We start from the raw sequence: 14175 nt of genomic DNA, 5'->3' as shown, positions 1-14175 counted from the left end.
GCAATGAAAGAGTAGTACCTTACGTTCTCGGTCTGTATATTTTTTCTCTGTAGTTAATAAGCCGATGTAGGCAAACTGAAAATTGAGTTTCACAAAGCATTTTTCATTTTCCTTGTTGTAAACCTCATGATATCAAGTATCTTCTTATTAAGGTATTATAATTATTGAACTCGTAAACGTTATTGTTATATTTTTAGGGCAATTAAACAAATTCCCTAGAAATAAACTTTGGTGATTCGGCCAATTTTAAGGTTGGTTGGTTTCACAATTTGTATAACTTCGGGCTTTCGGAATCTGGAACAACGGCTTTAATTTAATAAAGTTCCATCATTATCCGTTTTGTCTGACTCTACAAGCAATGTGACAATACCTCCTTCTTCCTTTACCTAGTAGCCACTGCCATAAAAATCATCGGAAATCCATGGAGTCGAAACAAACACGTGAAATATTTTTGTAATGAAGACTATAGGAATTTGATTATGATAGCTTTACTGATTGCCTAAATGGCAACCAATTTATAAGCTTATCAAACAAAAAACATAACCTTCCTTCTGGCGCAGTCGGGTAAAAAGTTGTATTTAAATAAGTAAGTTACATGTTATTTAAGTGCTCAAAGAATTCTTGTTCCTCGTGTTACTTGTTTTCGTGCAGTCCACTTTATAAAACTGAAGTTGCTTATAATATGTCGCATTCCATTCATATCCTACTTCGAACTGCCTAAGGCGGGAATTGAACCCAAAAAAGTCTGGTACAAGCTTTGCTTTTGGAACTAGAGGAACCGCGATCGTCTAACAAAAAATTCCAAAAACGACACCACTCAAAAAAATAAAATCTCCACACCGACTCCATCCCATCCTTGTCCCGGAGTCAAGAAGGCGCGTCTCCACGGCTCGCTTGGCACCAGTCGCGAACGAAAACCCGCGGCGTTCGACCGCCGGTGCCAGTATACCATGTCCTTAGCGGAGGGCGCATCTGACAACGACCAAGCTCGCCAAGAGGACACCAAGAGCGACAAGAGGCAGGTGAGGATTGAGGATTCTGTGTTGTGATGGGCTGGGGGCAGGTATGTTTTTTGTATATTTGCTGAAAGTCCTTAGGAGAATGTCTTTACCCGACTTCATGTTTTTTTTACTATCTCTTTAAGTTCAGTGCTTTGAAAAAAGAGTGTAAAAATCATAAGGCGGGTTGGTTTTCAGTTTTCGAAAAAGTGAGCGGGTAGGTAGTATTTGTGTGAAAACTTCTGTCTTTGTTCTCTAAAATGTTTAAAACCAAAGAACTTTATCTACTTAGAACCCTAAAGATAAAAGCTTACTTGGAAGATATCAACATTTGCACAGACATTTGGTTCATAACTAGCAAAAGCAAAATTTGTAAAGTACCTGGACTACCTACCTATGCCTCCCAAACATAAACTAATTTTAAAATATCCTGGTTATCTTTAATTGGTACCTATTAATTTAAAACACAATGTTAATTTAAATAACAATGCCTTAATAAATAAATAAAATAAAATCAAAATATTATTGAATTCACTAGAGACAAGAAAAGAATCGAAAGTTTTACTTGTGCTTTAATATTTTATAAAATAAGTAGATAAAGAAAACCGTTAAATTAAACAAAAACTTCTAAATATAGACACAAAAGTTGACTATTGTAATTAGATAGGTAATTGTATGAAAATAATGTTATTGTTAACGTAATGTTTATCATAAACTTTTCTTTGGTCGGTTCATAAACTTTAGTTAATCTCATAACTTTCGCGAGCTTTCAGCCAAGGGGGCGTCCATAAATTACGTGAGGCTTTTAGGGGGGGGAGGGGGTCAACAAAAACCTCACCAAATCTCACGTGGGGGAGAGGGGGGGTCTCGGGAAATATCACGTATTTTTTTCCACAAGAAATAGAGAAATAGTTTGCCAGAAAACTGGGTTAAATCTTAAGTAAAAAAATTCGCCAAGTGCGTGTCGTGCCACGCGCAGTGTAGGGTTCCTTAGTTGTCCGTCGTTATCACAATATATTTCAGAAGTAAGCAATTACTTCACCTAAAGTCACTTTTAATATTTTCTTCTAAGGAATTTTTATTAGGCATGAAATTTTATAATACATGAGTAAAACGACTATTACTCTTGAACTAACTGATCTTTCTTAACCGCTATAGTTTTCCTTGAAAGTTCGTAAAAAGCACTATAATTTTGAATTTTTCCGGATTTATCAAGCCAACAGTTTAGTTTTTAGCGGGGGGGAACGCCCTACTCGGACAAAAATTGGCACTTTAAACTTTAACATTTTGCAAACGGATCCCTAAATTGAAAAATGGTCTTAGAAACCCCTAAGCCATTTTAAAAGACCTATCCAACGATACCCCACACGATGGGCTAGAAGACGAAAAAAAAAACATCCCCACTTTACAAGTAGGGGAGCTACCCTAAAAAAAATTTTTTTTTCAAAATTTTATTCTACCCTATTTGTTGTCGTGATTAATATACATACCTCTACAAAATTACAGCTCCCTAGTGCCAATAGTTTCCAAGCAAAACCTCGGACAGACAGACAGCCAGACATATCGAAACTATATTAAGGGTTCCTTGTCAGGACTAAAAAATGATATTTGTATGATGATAATGTTATTTTATTCTATACAGTCTAAACAAATACAACTAAAAATGCTTCCGTCTGCATGTGTGAATACTAAGAAATTAAGAAAATTATAAAACAAGTTCTTTTTTTATCAAAATCGATTTTGCTAGATTATTAGTGATTTTGTAGAAAGGAACAATTAGACTAGGTACTTCTGTAAAAAACAATGTGACCCTAGTACTAACCGCTGTCACTACACGTGTTTTTCTGGATCTATTCGTAATCAGTGGGCTTAGTGCGACTTTACACAATAGTTATCCGCTAGCGACTGCGTAAAAAATGACATACATTAAATGTATGATAATGGGGATGTTGCCTGGGTCAAAAAGCAAGAGTTTTAATTAGTCCGTCAGTTAACTTATCAAAAAATACTCTACACGTATTTTTCACTTTTTCAAACTAATGAAAATTTAAAAAGATAAAGCGCCCCAAAGTTCATAAGAAGAGGCCCGTGACGTCAACGCTTGCTTAAAAATGCCGCACGTTGTGACGTCGTGCGCAACTTCAACGCACCATAACTATGTAATTATTTGTTAGATTGACAAATAAAAATATATGTGTCCAATATTTTTTGATATTAAACATTACGGACTAAAAAAATTTTTTTAGGCAACTAGCCTATTGTACAGCGTCCCTAGCAAATACTTTCAAGAACTAAAATCTTAAAACTTTATAGATCTTTTTGATGCACCCGTTAGCAACAACGTTAAAGCACACAAAAAAAATGTTTCTCAGTTGTATTACTCCAAAACTATTAAAATTCGGATTTTTTTTAATATCACGTGAGATTTGGGGGTGGGGGAGGGGGTCAGGCAAAATCTCACCAAATCTCACCAAGGGGGGCGGGGGGGTTGAAAAATAGCCAAAATTGTCTCACGTAATTTATGGACGCCCCCCAAGCCAATGAATGTCGTAATATGCGTCTCGTTTGTGTAAATGATCGTCTTTGTCTCTCAGAAAATATCATATTGTTTTTAAACATTGGTCAGGTATTCTGTGCATGATCAGAAATTACCGTCGTTTTTAACTTTTTTGATTTCACATTATTTTGAAATAAAAATGTTGTAGGTAATTCAACATTAGGCAAGTAATTAAAGTTTAGTAATAGTTAATTTTTAAGGATTAACAGTAATTCTTGATCATGCACAGCATACCTGACCATTGTTAAAAAATACGAGTAATATTATATTTTCTCAAAGACAAAGGCAAAAAATAAGTACCTAAGTATCCTATGCCCGTTTTCACCATCAATTCCAATTTTTTTAGTGACCCCTATGGAAACAACAGGAATATGGTTTTCATAGGGGTCACTTAAAAATTAGGGATTGATTTACACTACTAAACAAACGATTTAATCAAAGTTGAGTATTTTATTAAATTCAATAATGATGTTCAGTGGTAAATTTTTGATTGATTTTATTAAAAACCTTTCTTTCACACGTGCGTGATAAGTACATCCACGTGGTTTAAAAATCAAAACACACTTCAAAATAAAGTTTAAAAAAACTCTATAATTTTTTAGAAGTCTAAAATCGAAATGAAATACGAGTAATAACCCTCTTTCAACATGAATTTTGTCCATTGTCCAAATAATTAACTGTACATTGTCTGATCAGCCAGATCATAAACCAATCATCCAAAGAAGCCGCAACCGAATCAAAAATTGGTCATCAACTGGACCGCCATTATTTTTATTGTTTAATAGTGTTTTGCCCAAAACCACTGATTGCAACAATGAGAAGACCTTGGATCTATCAGAGATGTATTAACCAATTACTGGGCCATTTGCTCCAAACATGGTCCTGGGAAACTAATGGCAATTGATGATCACTGTGGTCTGTCCACCCACAGATGAGGAGGCGTTTATGGAAGACTATAGACATTTTATTGACCTAATTAAGGATAAACAATTACAGTAATAAAGACGGGAATTAATGTGGATGGATTTTCAAATTAAGTTTTAAAGATCACTTGAAATAATATTGGAGAAATGCATAGGTAATAATAATATAATAAATAATAAATCTTTGGACAATTTCACACAGCGCCAGCTAGCCCCAAAGTAAGCAACTCAATGCTTGTGTTATGGGTGCTAGCTTAACGGATATACTACTTATATACTTTTTTTTATTAAATACATACATATTATACATATTTACACCCAGACCCGTCACAGAAATTAAAATTCATCATTTCAATTTCTGCCCGGCCGGGAATCGAACCCGGGACCTCTCGGCATAGTAGTCCGTTCTGAACCACTACACCAAACGGCCGACATCATAGGTACTTGATTACTTAAATCTTCTCCATTTCTACCTGATACTATTTTGAAGGCAGTTAATTATCATGATGAAGGTGGCTCGTTTTCTCAAGATTAGTTCCTATTTTATTTAAACACGTCTTTAATTTTTCTCTAAACTTCAAAGCTTTGTTATTTGCTTTGCCTCATAAATTCTTAGCAACCTATTGATTTTGGTAATTAATTGTCCCATCTTTATATTAAATCAATTCCATGACAGCTAAATGAGCTTTTGCTCATAGTATTATTAATGTGTCCGTTTTTTGAGAAGGTTTAAGTTAGGTCTCCAATTAGTTTTGTATCTGAGAATATTTACTGAAATGTTCCAAACAACAAACTTATTGCCCAACAGAAGGGCGTAGCATTTTTCAGCAGGAAGTCGTAAGAAAGAACAATGCACTAATCGAGGCGCGTGCGCAACCGAGCGCGAAGACGCGTGCGCCATTACAGCCGACTTTGACTTCTATTGTATTTAGATTCGCCTTTTTCTGGTTCATTCAATAAGCTTTTGTGATGTTATGATGGAATGTTTATTATTAAGAGGGTCATTGTATGTTTGTGTCATTTTACTACTTTTGATGTAGGAGGTGATTACACCTTCATCGTTTACTTATAAATTCTCCATGTTCTAGTGGTTAGAGAATTTTTTAAACTTTTTCAACCCAGAGGTCCTAAATTCTATTTCAAAGCACACCTACCTATTATTAGGTTAGTAACTTGATTGTAGTCTGATTGGAAACGATTGAAATCATTATTATCCAACCTTTAATAGGTCCTTTCCTCAGGATCAATATCTTTCTATATAAACGTTACAACCAAAAAAAAAATTATGATTACAGATCGCTTAAAAATCATTAAAGATTTAACTGTAGTTTCAAAGACAGATCAACATTTTTGTATTATTACTCCAAAATCTAATCTCAAATCCTATTCCCCAGATGTCAGACTCGTACATGTGGAAAGAACAGATTCACACTCTCATGAAGGGCGGAGAGAGCGAGTCCGACATATCGGACTCCGAACACTTCCTCACGAAGGGCGCGTTCCTTCTCACTCCCTCTCACGGGCTCAGCATGGAGAAGGCCTCCGCTATCTGCGAGAAGATGGAGTTCAAAGGCTGCTTCTCCCTCACTAAGACGGCTACTGGGATCCTCTTCAAGTTCTCAAGCGTGGACGACTACCAGATGGTCTTCAAGAAGGGATTCCACAAAGTGACGGGATCAAGGTTCTATAGGAAGGTAATTGGTGCTGGTGTAATGCTTTTCAAAATTGAATCCTTCATTAAAGTAAATAGCAATTGCGTCGATGGTAATCAAACAAGATCTCAAAGTTGTGATCTCAAACAACTTTAATTCTTGAGTAAAATTACTTCAATAGCTAGTTTTCACGGTTGATTCAGATATTACAGCCTTGAATAGCCGTGTTCTTTCTTCGTTCCTTACAATTTTAAAACTAAAATAGGTTTGTGGGCGTAAAAAGTCCACGAACTTTTAAGATGCAGCCTGCTTTTTTCCGAAATCGATTATTTTTTCCAGATTTTCCAAGTTTATGCAGATTGGGTATGGACATCGTACATTGATACACAGATGGCCAGTATTTAACAGATTTTTATCATCGCTGATTTTGTTTGTGATTGTTTTGTGTTTTCTAGTATATTTTCTGTTTCTGACATCATTTTCTTCACCATTCTCATCTTCATCTCTTCGCCCTTCTGAGTGCTTATCTGTGTATAACTTATTATTTAATGTATTTTTCCGCTTTAGATCATTATTTTCTCATTTATTTTTATTGTATTTCCGCGTAGAATAACAATATAAAAAAAGTATTTTACTAACATGTTTGTGAAAGTCGCATAAGTATTATGTTTTTACAGCTCAGTATTGCGCTTAATAGTCTTTTTGTGTTATTCTATTAAGTTTGCTATGCATTATGGTGTTGCAAGACAGACAAACGCCATTTAACTGGGTTTCGCTACATTATTTTGCTTTATATTCTTCTATCATTGCATATAACTATGGATTACTCTTGTATCTTACCAATTATTCTATCTTATTTATTTATAGTGGTACCACCAGCATTAATAATAATTTTACATTTAAGTCAAAATTGTCACCTACATTGAGATTATTCACGATATTTTTTTGAAAATCTTCAATTAGTTAACTGTAAAAAAAATTGAAGATATTGTACAATAAATTAAACTGCGCTCATCCTGTCCAGCCTTCAAAAAGTCATCATCATTTCCACCACGTTGTTCGCCATTACGAACCACCTCTTATTTCCAGATCGCCATCCCGTGCCGGCCGCAGAAGACTTTCACCGTGTATGTGTACGACGTCCCCGACGAGGTGCCTGAGGAGGACGTGCGCCACGCTCTCTACAAGTTCACCTCCGTGGTCGAAGTGGTGCGTCTACACTTCACCGGTTCTCCCAGGGAAGGGAATACTGGTGAGGAATCTTTAGAATTATTCAGGACTAGCGGCCGCCCGCGACTTCATAGTCATTCGTACGCGTGGATCCCCCTTTTAGGGCTGGAGTTTCGTAAAATCCTTTCTTAGCGGATGCCTACGTCTTAATATCTATCTGCGTGCCAAATTTCAGCCCGATCCGTCCAGTGGTTTGGGCTGTGCGTTGATAGATCACTATATCAGTCAGTCAATTTTTAGTCTACTACTGTCCTAGGTAAAATATGACCTTTGGAGCATGATACTTTGGTCCAACATGTTGGTCCAGCACCTTGGAGCAACCTGAATTGCCAGGTATAGGCTTCTTGGAAAAGTTTACATCAAATTGGCCTAACTCATGTGCCCAAGCGCCCAGTTGATGGCTTGAAAATAGCTTTTAGGCGCTATTCCTATAGCACCACACCCTATAACCACATGGGGACAATTTCAGCTCGCATTGAGAACTGATGGAAGATACTTGGTCAATGGTCATCTCTTTCAGTGTCTTTCATCATCATCAAATTTGTTTGCAGAATACCAGTGCAAGTTCCTATTAAAACATGCTGTGAAAAATTCTAAACAATACTAGTTACTTCCTTTAGTTACCTAAATATTTTTTGGTGTTCATATATCCTACTATCTCTCCCAGGAACCTCCACCCCCAAGCCGATGGAGAAAACTCCTCCCCGCGCGCTGACCACCATCGACGGCGAACTGGTCAGCAGCATGGTGCCCAAGGAGGCCAGCAGCGTCATCCGCGTGACCCTGGCCAACATAGAGGAGGCCAACATCCTGCTGCAGAACGGACTCGACTTCTACGGCGCTACGTACTTTCCTACGGAGCTGGCGACTCCAGCGCAGGCCGCTAAGCTTATTAAACCGAGCAGGTATGTGTTTGAAAGATAACTACAACCCCTCTATAAGGGGTCATCCATAAAGTATGTCACACGTAAAGAGGGGGGGAGGGGGTCGACAAAGTGTGACATGGTGTGACAAGGGGTGGGAGGGGTCCTAAGTTTCGTGACATCACATTTCAATTGTTTCAAATATTTGATATAATGTTGATTTCATAAAAAAAAAGTACTTAATTTAAATGGAAATAAAACTAATTTTCGGAACTGCTGTTTATTTAATATTTTTTCTATGTGAAATTGCAAAACTTGTGACGTCACACTAGGGAGGGGTCTCAGAAGACTACACATGGGGGGTCTCAGAAATGTGACCACCTGTGACAAGGACGGAGGGGGGCTCAAAAAATCATGAAATTCGTGTGACGTACTTTATGGATAACCCCTAATCTGGTCGCCGAGCACGTAGAATTTTGTCCAATGACCCCAAGCTACCTATCCTTATCGCTCGCGCGTAATTATTGCTGTCGCGACTGTGCGACGGGCGGCAGCAGTGAGTAAGCGAGCGCGAGGATAGGTAACTTGGGGTCATTGGACAAAATTCTACGTGCTCGGCGACCAGACTTTAGCTAACTCACCTTCAAGGATTGACAACGATTAGTCCGATGGTGTCTACTGTCTATTGCCTAGTTGTCACCACCGGATCATAATGTAGTACAAACAGATCAAGTTAACTGCGCACTTGGCAGCCGTGACGTCCTTCGACCCTTTTTTGCGCGTCGGGAAATGCTTTGCGCATACCCACTGGCTGATGGGGACAGTCAGTCAGCGGATTATGTGGGACTCTCCCCGCCGGTAGGGCGGGGCCTACCCGCTAAAACCCGACGGTGTCTTCCGGGGCCATTGATACGAAGCCGCGAGTTTTTGTCCTATTGGACATTCGTCCGCGGCTTCATCTCAGGCTACTGTTCGCTCTTGGGCGAGCCCCTCCAGCTTCGAGGAGAATAGTCATTCCACTAGGGTCGTCCGCTAACGGTGCACTGAAATCTGGTGACTCTCTGGCATGGACGGGGCGAACGAGGGGAGGTGAGCGGGTGAGTGCGAGGAGAGCCGCATTCCAGCGAGGTGCGCAGTAACTTGATCGAGTTGTAGGGTTGAATCCTCTCCGTATTTTGTGCCGTGGACAATACCTTGAATAGCTTTTAATTTTTGAGGTAGCATTAAAAAAATATTACATACCTATATGAAATTCAGGTGATTAACACAATACATTAATTTTCTATTGTTCCAATTTACCCAGAAATTGCCAAATTAACCAAGATGACTGTAAAAATTCTTGATTTGTTTGGGTTTCAAATTAATGTGTGCATACTCTTTGAAATAGGTTTTATCTTAAGTTAAATTACAGGTGGTTATTATACAAAGACAGAGTGGATGCGAAACCAACACCGTTTAAACCCAAAAAGTAACATGTATAGGTAGGTAAATCTAAATCATTGCTACCTACCTAATATGTGTGAGGAGTGAATGCTATGGGTAAAGTTGAATACCTACATCAAAATACCCACTAAACGCCACTAACAGTTTTTTTTGCCACAGAGATAAATGGAACTAAAGTGGAAACCATTTTGCGTGATGTAGCTAAAGCCCGGTCTGTGAGCATGTAGAATTTTGTCCAATGACCCCAAGCTACCCTTCCTTATCGCTCGCGCGTAATTATATTGCTGTCGCGACTGTGCGACGGGCGCCCGCAGTTTCTTTACTCATGTGCCCGCAGTGAGTGTGCGAGCGCGACAGCAACATAATTACGCGCGAGCGATAAGGATGGGTAGCTTGGGGTCATTGGACAAAATTCTACGTGCTCACGGACCAGACTATAGAAATCACATCTCTCAGCAGGCACATATAAACCGATCCAGCTAACTGCGCACCTCGTAGGATTGCGACTTCCTCGCACTCACCCGCACACCTACCCGCGTTTGCCCCGTCCGTACCAGAGCCAGGCCTGGCTCACTCCGCGCGGTACATCCGATAATTACCTACAGCGAAGCGCCCCGCCGGCGGGTATTATATCAGTCGAGTGTCACGCGCGCGCTCGTCAGGACGCTGGCGTGCGTTGTAGTATGATTATAATTCTATGACCGAAGTATTATTTAAAAATGGACATAAAGAGAAAGAAATATTGTGCGGCGTTCGGGTGTTTAAATTCGAAAAGTAATCTACCGGATTTATCTTTTTTTTTCGCTTCCCAAAGATGCTGAAAGGTATGTTGGCCATGTAGGTAATCAATAATTCTTAGGATAGTATAGGAACCTAACCTACTATGAAGGTTTTCCATAATGAATGCATACTTACCTACATACGTACGTACCTCATTACAAATAAGTAGATTAATTATTTTTTCACTAGACAGCAACCCTAACAGCGTAAGAAGAGTTCAGAGGCACGCGATAGAAAGAGACAAAACTTGTAGGTGAATAAAATTGTAGGTACGTAGTGCTGTGCGAGCTGAATTCCACTGTAGCGCGTCGTAGCAAGACTCGCATTTATTTAAATCGTCTTGCGGAGTAATCCTTCTGTACCTGTACTATTACTTATTCTGTGCCAGAGCGTCGATGTGACGTCACGGCTGCCAGGTGCGCAGTTACCTCGATCGGGTTGCAATAGTTACAACCAATGCCAAAGCTGCGTGGGACGTTCACCCACGATGTGGACTGATGACATGATAAAGGTACCAGGAAGGCGCTGAATGCAGGTCGCTACCAACCGTGCGATGTGGAAGTCATTGGGGGAGGCCTATGTTCAGCAGTGGACGTCCTATGACTGAAATGATGATGATGATGAGTATTATTCTCCTTCCAGAGTCACAGGAGGCACTGTATCAGCTCGAGTCCGCGATCTTCTACCAGTTTTCGACCAGCAGGGCTTCGCCAAGTTTGCCCCCCCCGCCTCTCGACTGGTCAAGCCCCGGTCCAAGTAAACAAACCCTCGCCAAGTCCCCACAACACTTGGCTATGAAGCCAAGGGCACGGCTGACCCTGACGACCCGGCCAAGAACACGGTTCTATCGAAATATAATGTAACCACAGTAAATCAGTACTAATATCGAAATTAATGATGAGATTATTTTTAGAAGATCCTTTTGTACCATCCTGCATTTACATGTTACGAGATACTAACGTGCCATTGATAGAACTTGTATTTACCATTGTTACCAATAAATTAATTTAATTACTTAGATTTGTCTTATTTGTAATTTTAAAAAAGCCAAGTAAAACGAATCCAATAAATGTATCACAACCGCCGCTGGCGCCACCTATGAAAAGCTTTGCGTGAAAAAGAGTCGTAATTTTTATTCTTATTTTTATTTATAGGGTAGGCCGAAAGATCGAACCAAGTGCAAAATTAATTGTAGCACAGTGTAACTAATTTGTGACTAGATATTTTATTTGTTATTTAATTTTAAATCTAAGAAATATTGTAAATAATATAATAAATAGCCACAGAAAAAAACAATCCAATACAAATAGCAAAGCATCACAACAGCTGCTGGCGCCACCTGTGAGAAGCTTTGCGTGATAAAAGAGTCTTAATTTTTATTTTTATTTGTAAGGTAGGAAAGATTTTACTCGAATACGAACCAAGTGCAAAATGAATTAGCACAGTGTGATTTGTGACTAGATTTTTGTTATTTATAATTTAAATCCAAGCAAAAGTGTGGATAAGTAAAGAATCACCGTTACGAATCCAATACAAACAGGAAATGGCGCCACCTATGAAAAGCTTTGCGTGAAAAAGTAAGTCAGTAATTTTTATTTTTATTTGTAGGGTAGGCCAAAAAAACAAATACGAACCAAGTGCAACGTCAATAATGACAGTGTGAAATTGTGACTCGCAATGTTGCTGGAGTCAAGTTAATAAATTAGTTTTTTTTTCCGAATATTTGCATTCATTGTGTGTCATATTACTAAAAACGGTTTCAAATAAACTTTACAATTGAAATGTGTGATTGACAAGTGTCCCTTTCAGTGTGTTGTTTAGTAACTTAATACCTAAGTACAAGTGTGGTTGGTGGTCAGAGACGAAATGAGGAAGATCGAGATCTAACAAGGTAGGATTTTTATTTTGCTTTACTGTTTTTTTTACCCGACTGCACCAGAAGGAGGGTTATATTTTTTGTATAGACTATCCCGCTGAAATCTATGTATAGGTAGTTATTTCATTTTAGTGTATTGCGTCAGCGTATTTAGGTTAGGTAGGTACTTGGGTATCTTTAGAATCTCATTTGTTTGCGTATTTAGATGGTAGGTATATTTTTCAAAGTCGATTTTTTGTATTGGTGTTTTAATTGCCATGATGTGGAGGTATCGGAATATTAGGAATGCTAATGAAATGGTATAAAAATGAAACGAATGGCGTAGTATCACAATAATACGATTTTTATTCAGTCATCACTGACAATATGAGTATCACAGATTAAATATTACGTCGCTTAGCGAACTAACTAAACATAAAATATTAATAAGGCACATAATTTATACTTTCAGTTCGGTACTCTTCTTCCCGTGTTTGAATCTCTCTTCAATTTCTTGCAAGCTTTTTCCTTTAGTTTCTGGTAATATGAAATACATAACTGCTGTTCCAACTAAGGACACTACTCCGTAAATAAGGAATGTGAAGACTTCCCCGAGGTGTGTCATCATGCCAGGGGCTGTTTTGACGACGACAAAGAACGCCACGAATGTCGTTGCTGAACTTATACCTGAGCCTAAGCCTCGTACTTTGGTTGGGAACACCTCCCCACACATTATCCATGGAAGAGGTACCAGACCTATTGATATCGCGCAGATGTATACGGTCAGGCAAGTTAGCGGCACCCACGATAGGTTCTCAGGTTTGAAATACAGGAACATTGACAGCCCAACCATGGCTATCGCAGTCCAAATACCGCTTATGAAGCACAAGGGCCTTCTGCCATATTGCTTACAGATAACACAAGCGACAACTGACATCGCCACTCTTACTAAATCTATGATCAGCATCACCATGTAGTGGTCCAAGCCAGAACCGACCGCCTTCTCCACGATTTCAATAGAGTAGAAAGCAACCGCGTTGACCCCGGAGAACTGGCACGTAATGAAGAATAGGATCATGATGAATAGTGGCTTGATCAGCTCAGGGCTTCGTAGATCCTTGATTTTCTCTTGCCAGGTCATTATAGGTTCGTTGTCAGCAGCTTTTTGGTTGTCAATAATACATTTTAGCTCAGCATTAGCCTCTTCGCTGTAGCCTCTCAGCCAGCCGAAAGCTTTTACACCTTGTTCGACTTCTCCTTTAGAAATAAGCCACGTAGGACTTTCGGGGATCAGCATTAGAAGTAGGACTGATAGGATAGGGAATAAGCAGCAGATGGTAGCGGTCCATTGCCAAGTCATGAAGGTTCCGATGAGGTGGGCAACGAATATGCCTATGGCTATGGCTAAAGATATGGCAGCGAGGAAGAATCCTCTGTATCTGGGTTCACTGGTTTCTCCGATGTAGACTGGGCCTAGGGGTCCGAGTAGACCGACGCAGAGTCCCGTGAAGAATCTGCCGAGGAGCATGAGGCCCAGGTTCGATGCGCAGGCGATGAGGATCCACCCGAGGAGGAAGGGCACACAGATGATGTATAGGGACGTCTTTCTTCCGAACTTCTCCATCATCCAGCCCGCGATGAGGCAGCCTGGAGCCATGGGCAGGGCAGCCATTGCAGCTGTAATAGACAATAATAAATAATAAGTTTTATGAATAGGAATAAAGATTGTGGTTTTGCACACAAATATTTCTATAGTAGGTAAGAGATCGAACTCAAGACATCTGGTATTGTAGCCTGTTCATAACGTAAAGTCGCACAATGAAACTCAAACTCAAAATGTTTATTTACCGATTATTTCGGGTAGAAATTACAGT

The 14175-nt window shown here is 39.2% G+C and overlaps 3 protein-coding genes across 8 annotated transcripts in view; 2 read left to right on the top strand and 1 right to left on the bottom strand.

Annotated features, from left to right (window-relative positions):
* Window positions 1–911: 911 nt before the first annotated feature.
* LOC114365928 (uncharacterized) lies at window positions 912–11462 on the top strand. Of its 4 annotated transcripts, XM_028322655.1 has the most exons (7): window positions 912–1022; window positions 5873–6172; window positions 6470–6523; window positions 7220–7382; window positions 8028–8265; window positions 9635–9704; window positions 11089–11177. In XM_028322655.1, the coding sequence occupies exons 1-6, from the start codon at window positions 951–953 to the stop codon at window positions 9693–9695; spliced, it is 888 nt and encodes a 295-aa protein (XP_028178456.1). In that variant the 5' UTR covers window positions 912–950; the 3' UTR covers window positions 9696–9704; window positions 11089–11177. The 4 variants fall into 4 exon arrangements, with proteins under 4 accessions (XP_028178456.1, XP_028178454.1, XP_028178453.1 ...); XM_028322653.1 differs by lacking the exon at window positions 9635–9704 and having other exon boundaries at window positions 6470–6493; window positions 11089–11462; XM_028322652.1 differs by lacking the exon at window positions 9635–9704 and having other exon boundaries at window positions 11089–11462.
* Window positions 11463–12227: 765 nt separating this feature from the next.
* LOC114365923 (facilitated trehalose transporter Tret1-2 homolog) overlaps window positions 12228–14175 on the top strand; it is a 96500-nt gene continuing 94552 nt past the window's right edge. Inside the window, exon 1 of the mRNA XM_028322645.1 lies at window positions 12228–12337. The gene's annotated coding sequence lies outside the window, so the exon portion shown is untranslated. The remainder of the gene's footprint in view (window positions 12338–14175) is intronic.
* Window positions 12645–14175, bottom strand: part of ST3 (sugar transporter protein 3) — a 42992-nt gene continuing 41461 nt past the window's right edge. For all 3 annotated transcript variants that reach the window (XM_028322637.1, XM_028322635.1, XM_028322638.1), the window contains exon 4: window positions 12645–13978. In XM_028322637.1, the coding sequence (XP_028178438.1) occupies window positions 12762–13978 (1217 nt within the window). In that variant the 3' untranslated portion in view covers window positions 12645–12761. The remainder of the gene's footprint in view (window positions 13979–14175) is intronic.

Source organism: Ostrinia furnacalis, unplaced genomic scaffold (assembly GCF_004193835.3).
Source record: "Ostrinia furnacalis isolate ACB-3 unplaced genomic scaffold, ASM419383v2 OfSCF7680, whole genome shotgun sequence".
NCBI classification, from domain to species: Eukaryota; Metazoa; Arthropoda; class Insecta; order Lepidoptera; family Crambidae; genus Ostrinia; species Ostrinia furnacalis.
The sequence above is the reverse complement of the archived record's forward strand: the minus strand, read 5'-3'. Positions and strand labels throughout refer to the sequence as shown.

What these genes read in the sequence shown, in the direction of transcription:
- LOC114365928 (XM_028322652.1), top strand. Translation starts at nt 951, where the DNA reads ATGTCCTTAGCGGAGGGCGCATCTGACAACGACCAAGCTCGCCAAGAG. An exon ending in CCAAGAGCGACAAGAGGCAG is followed by an intron (nt 1,023 to 5,872) that starts GTGAGGATTGAG and finishes CCTATTCCCCAG; the next exon opens with ATGTCAGACTCGTACATGTG. An exon ending in AAGCTTATTAAACCGAGCAG is followed by an intron (nt 8,266 to 11,088) that starts GTATGTGTTTGA and finishes TTCTCCTTCCAG; the next exon opens with AGTCACAGGAGGCACTGTAT.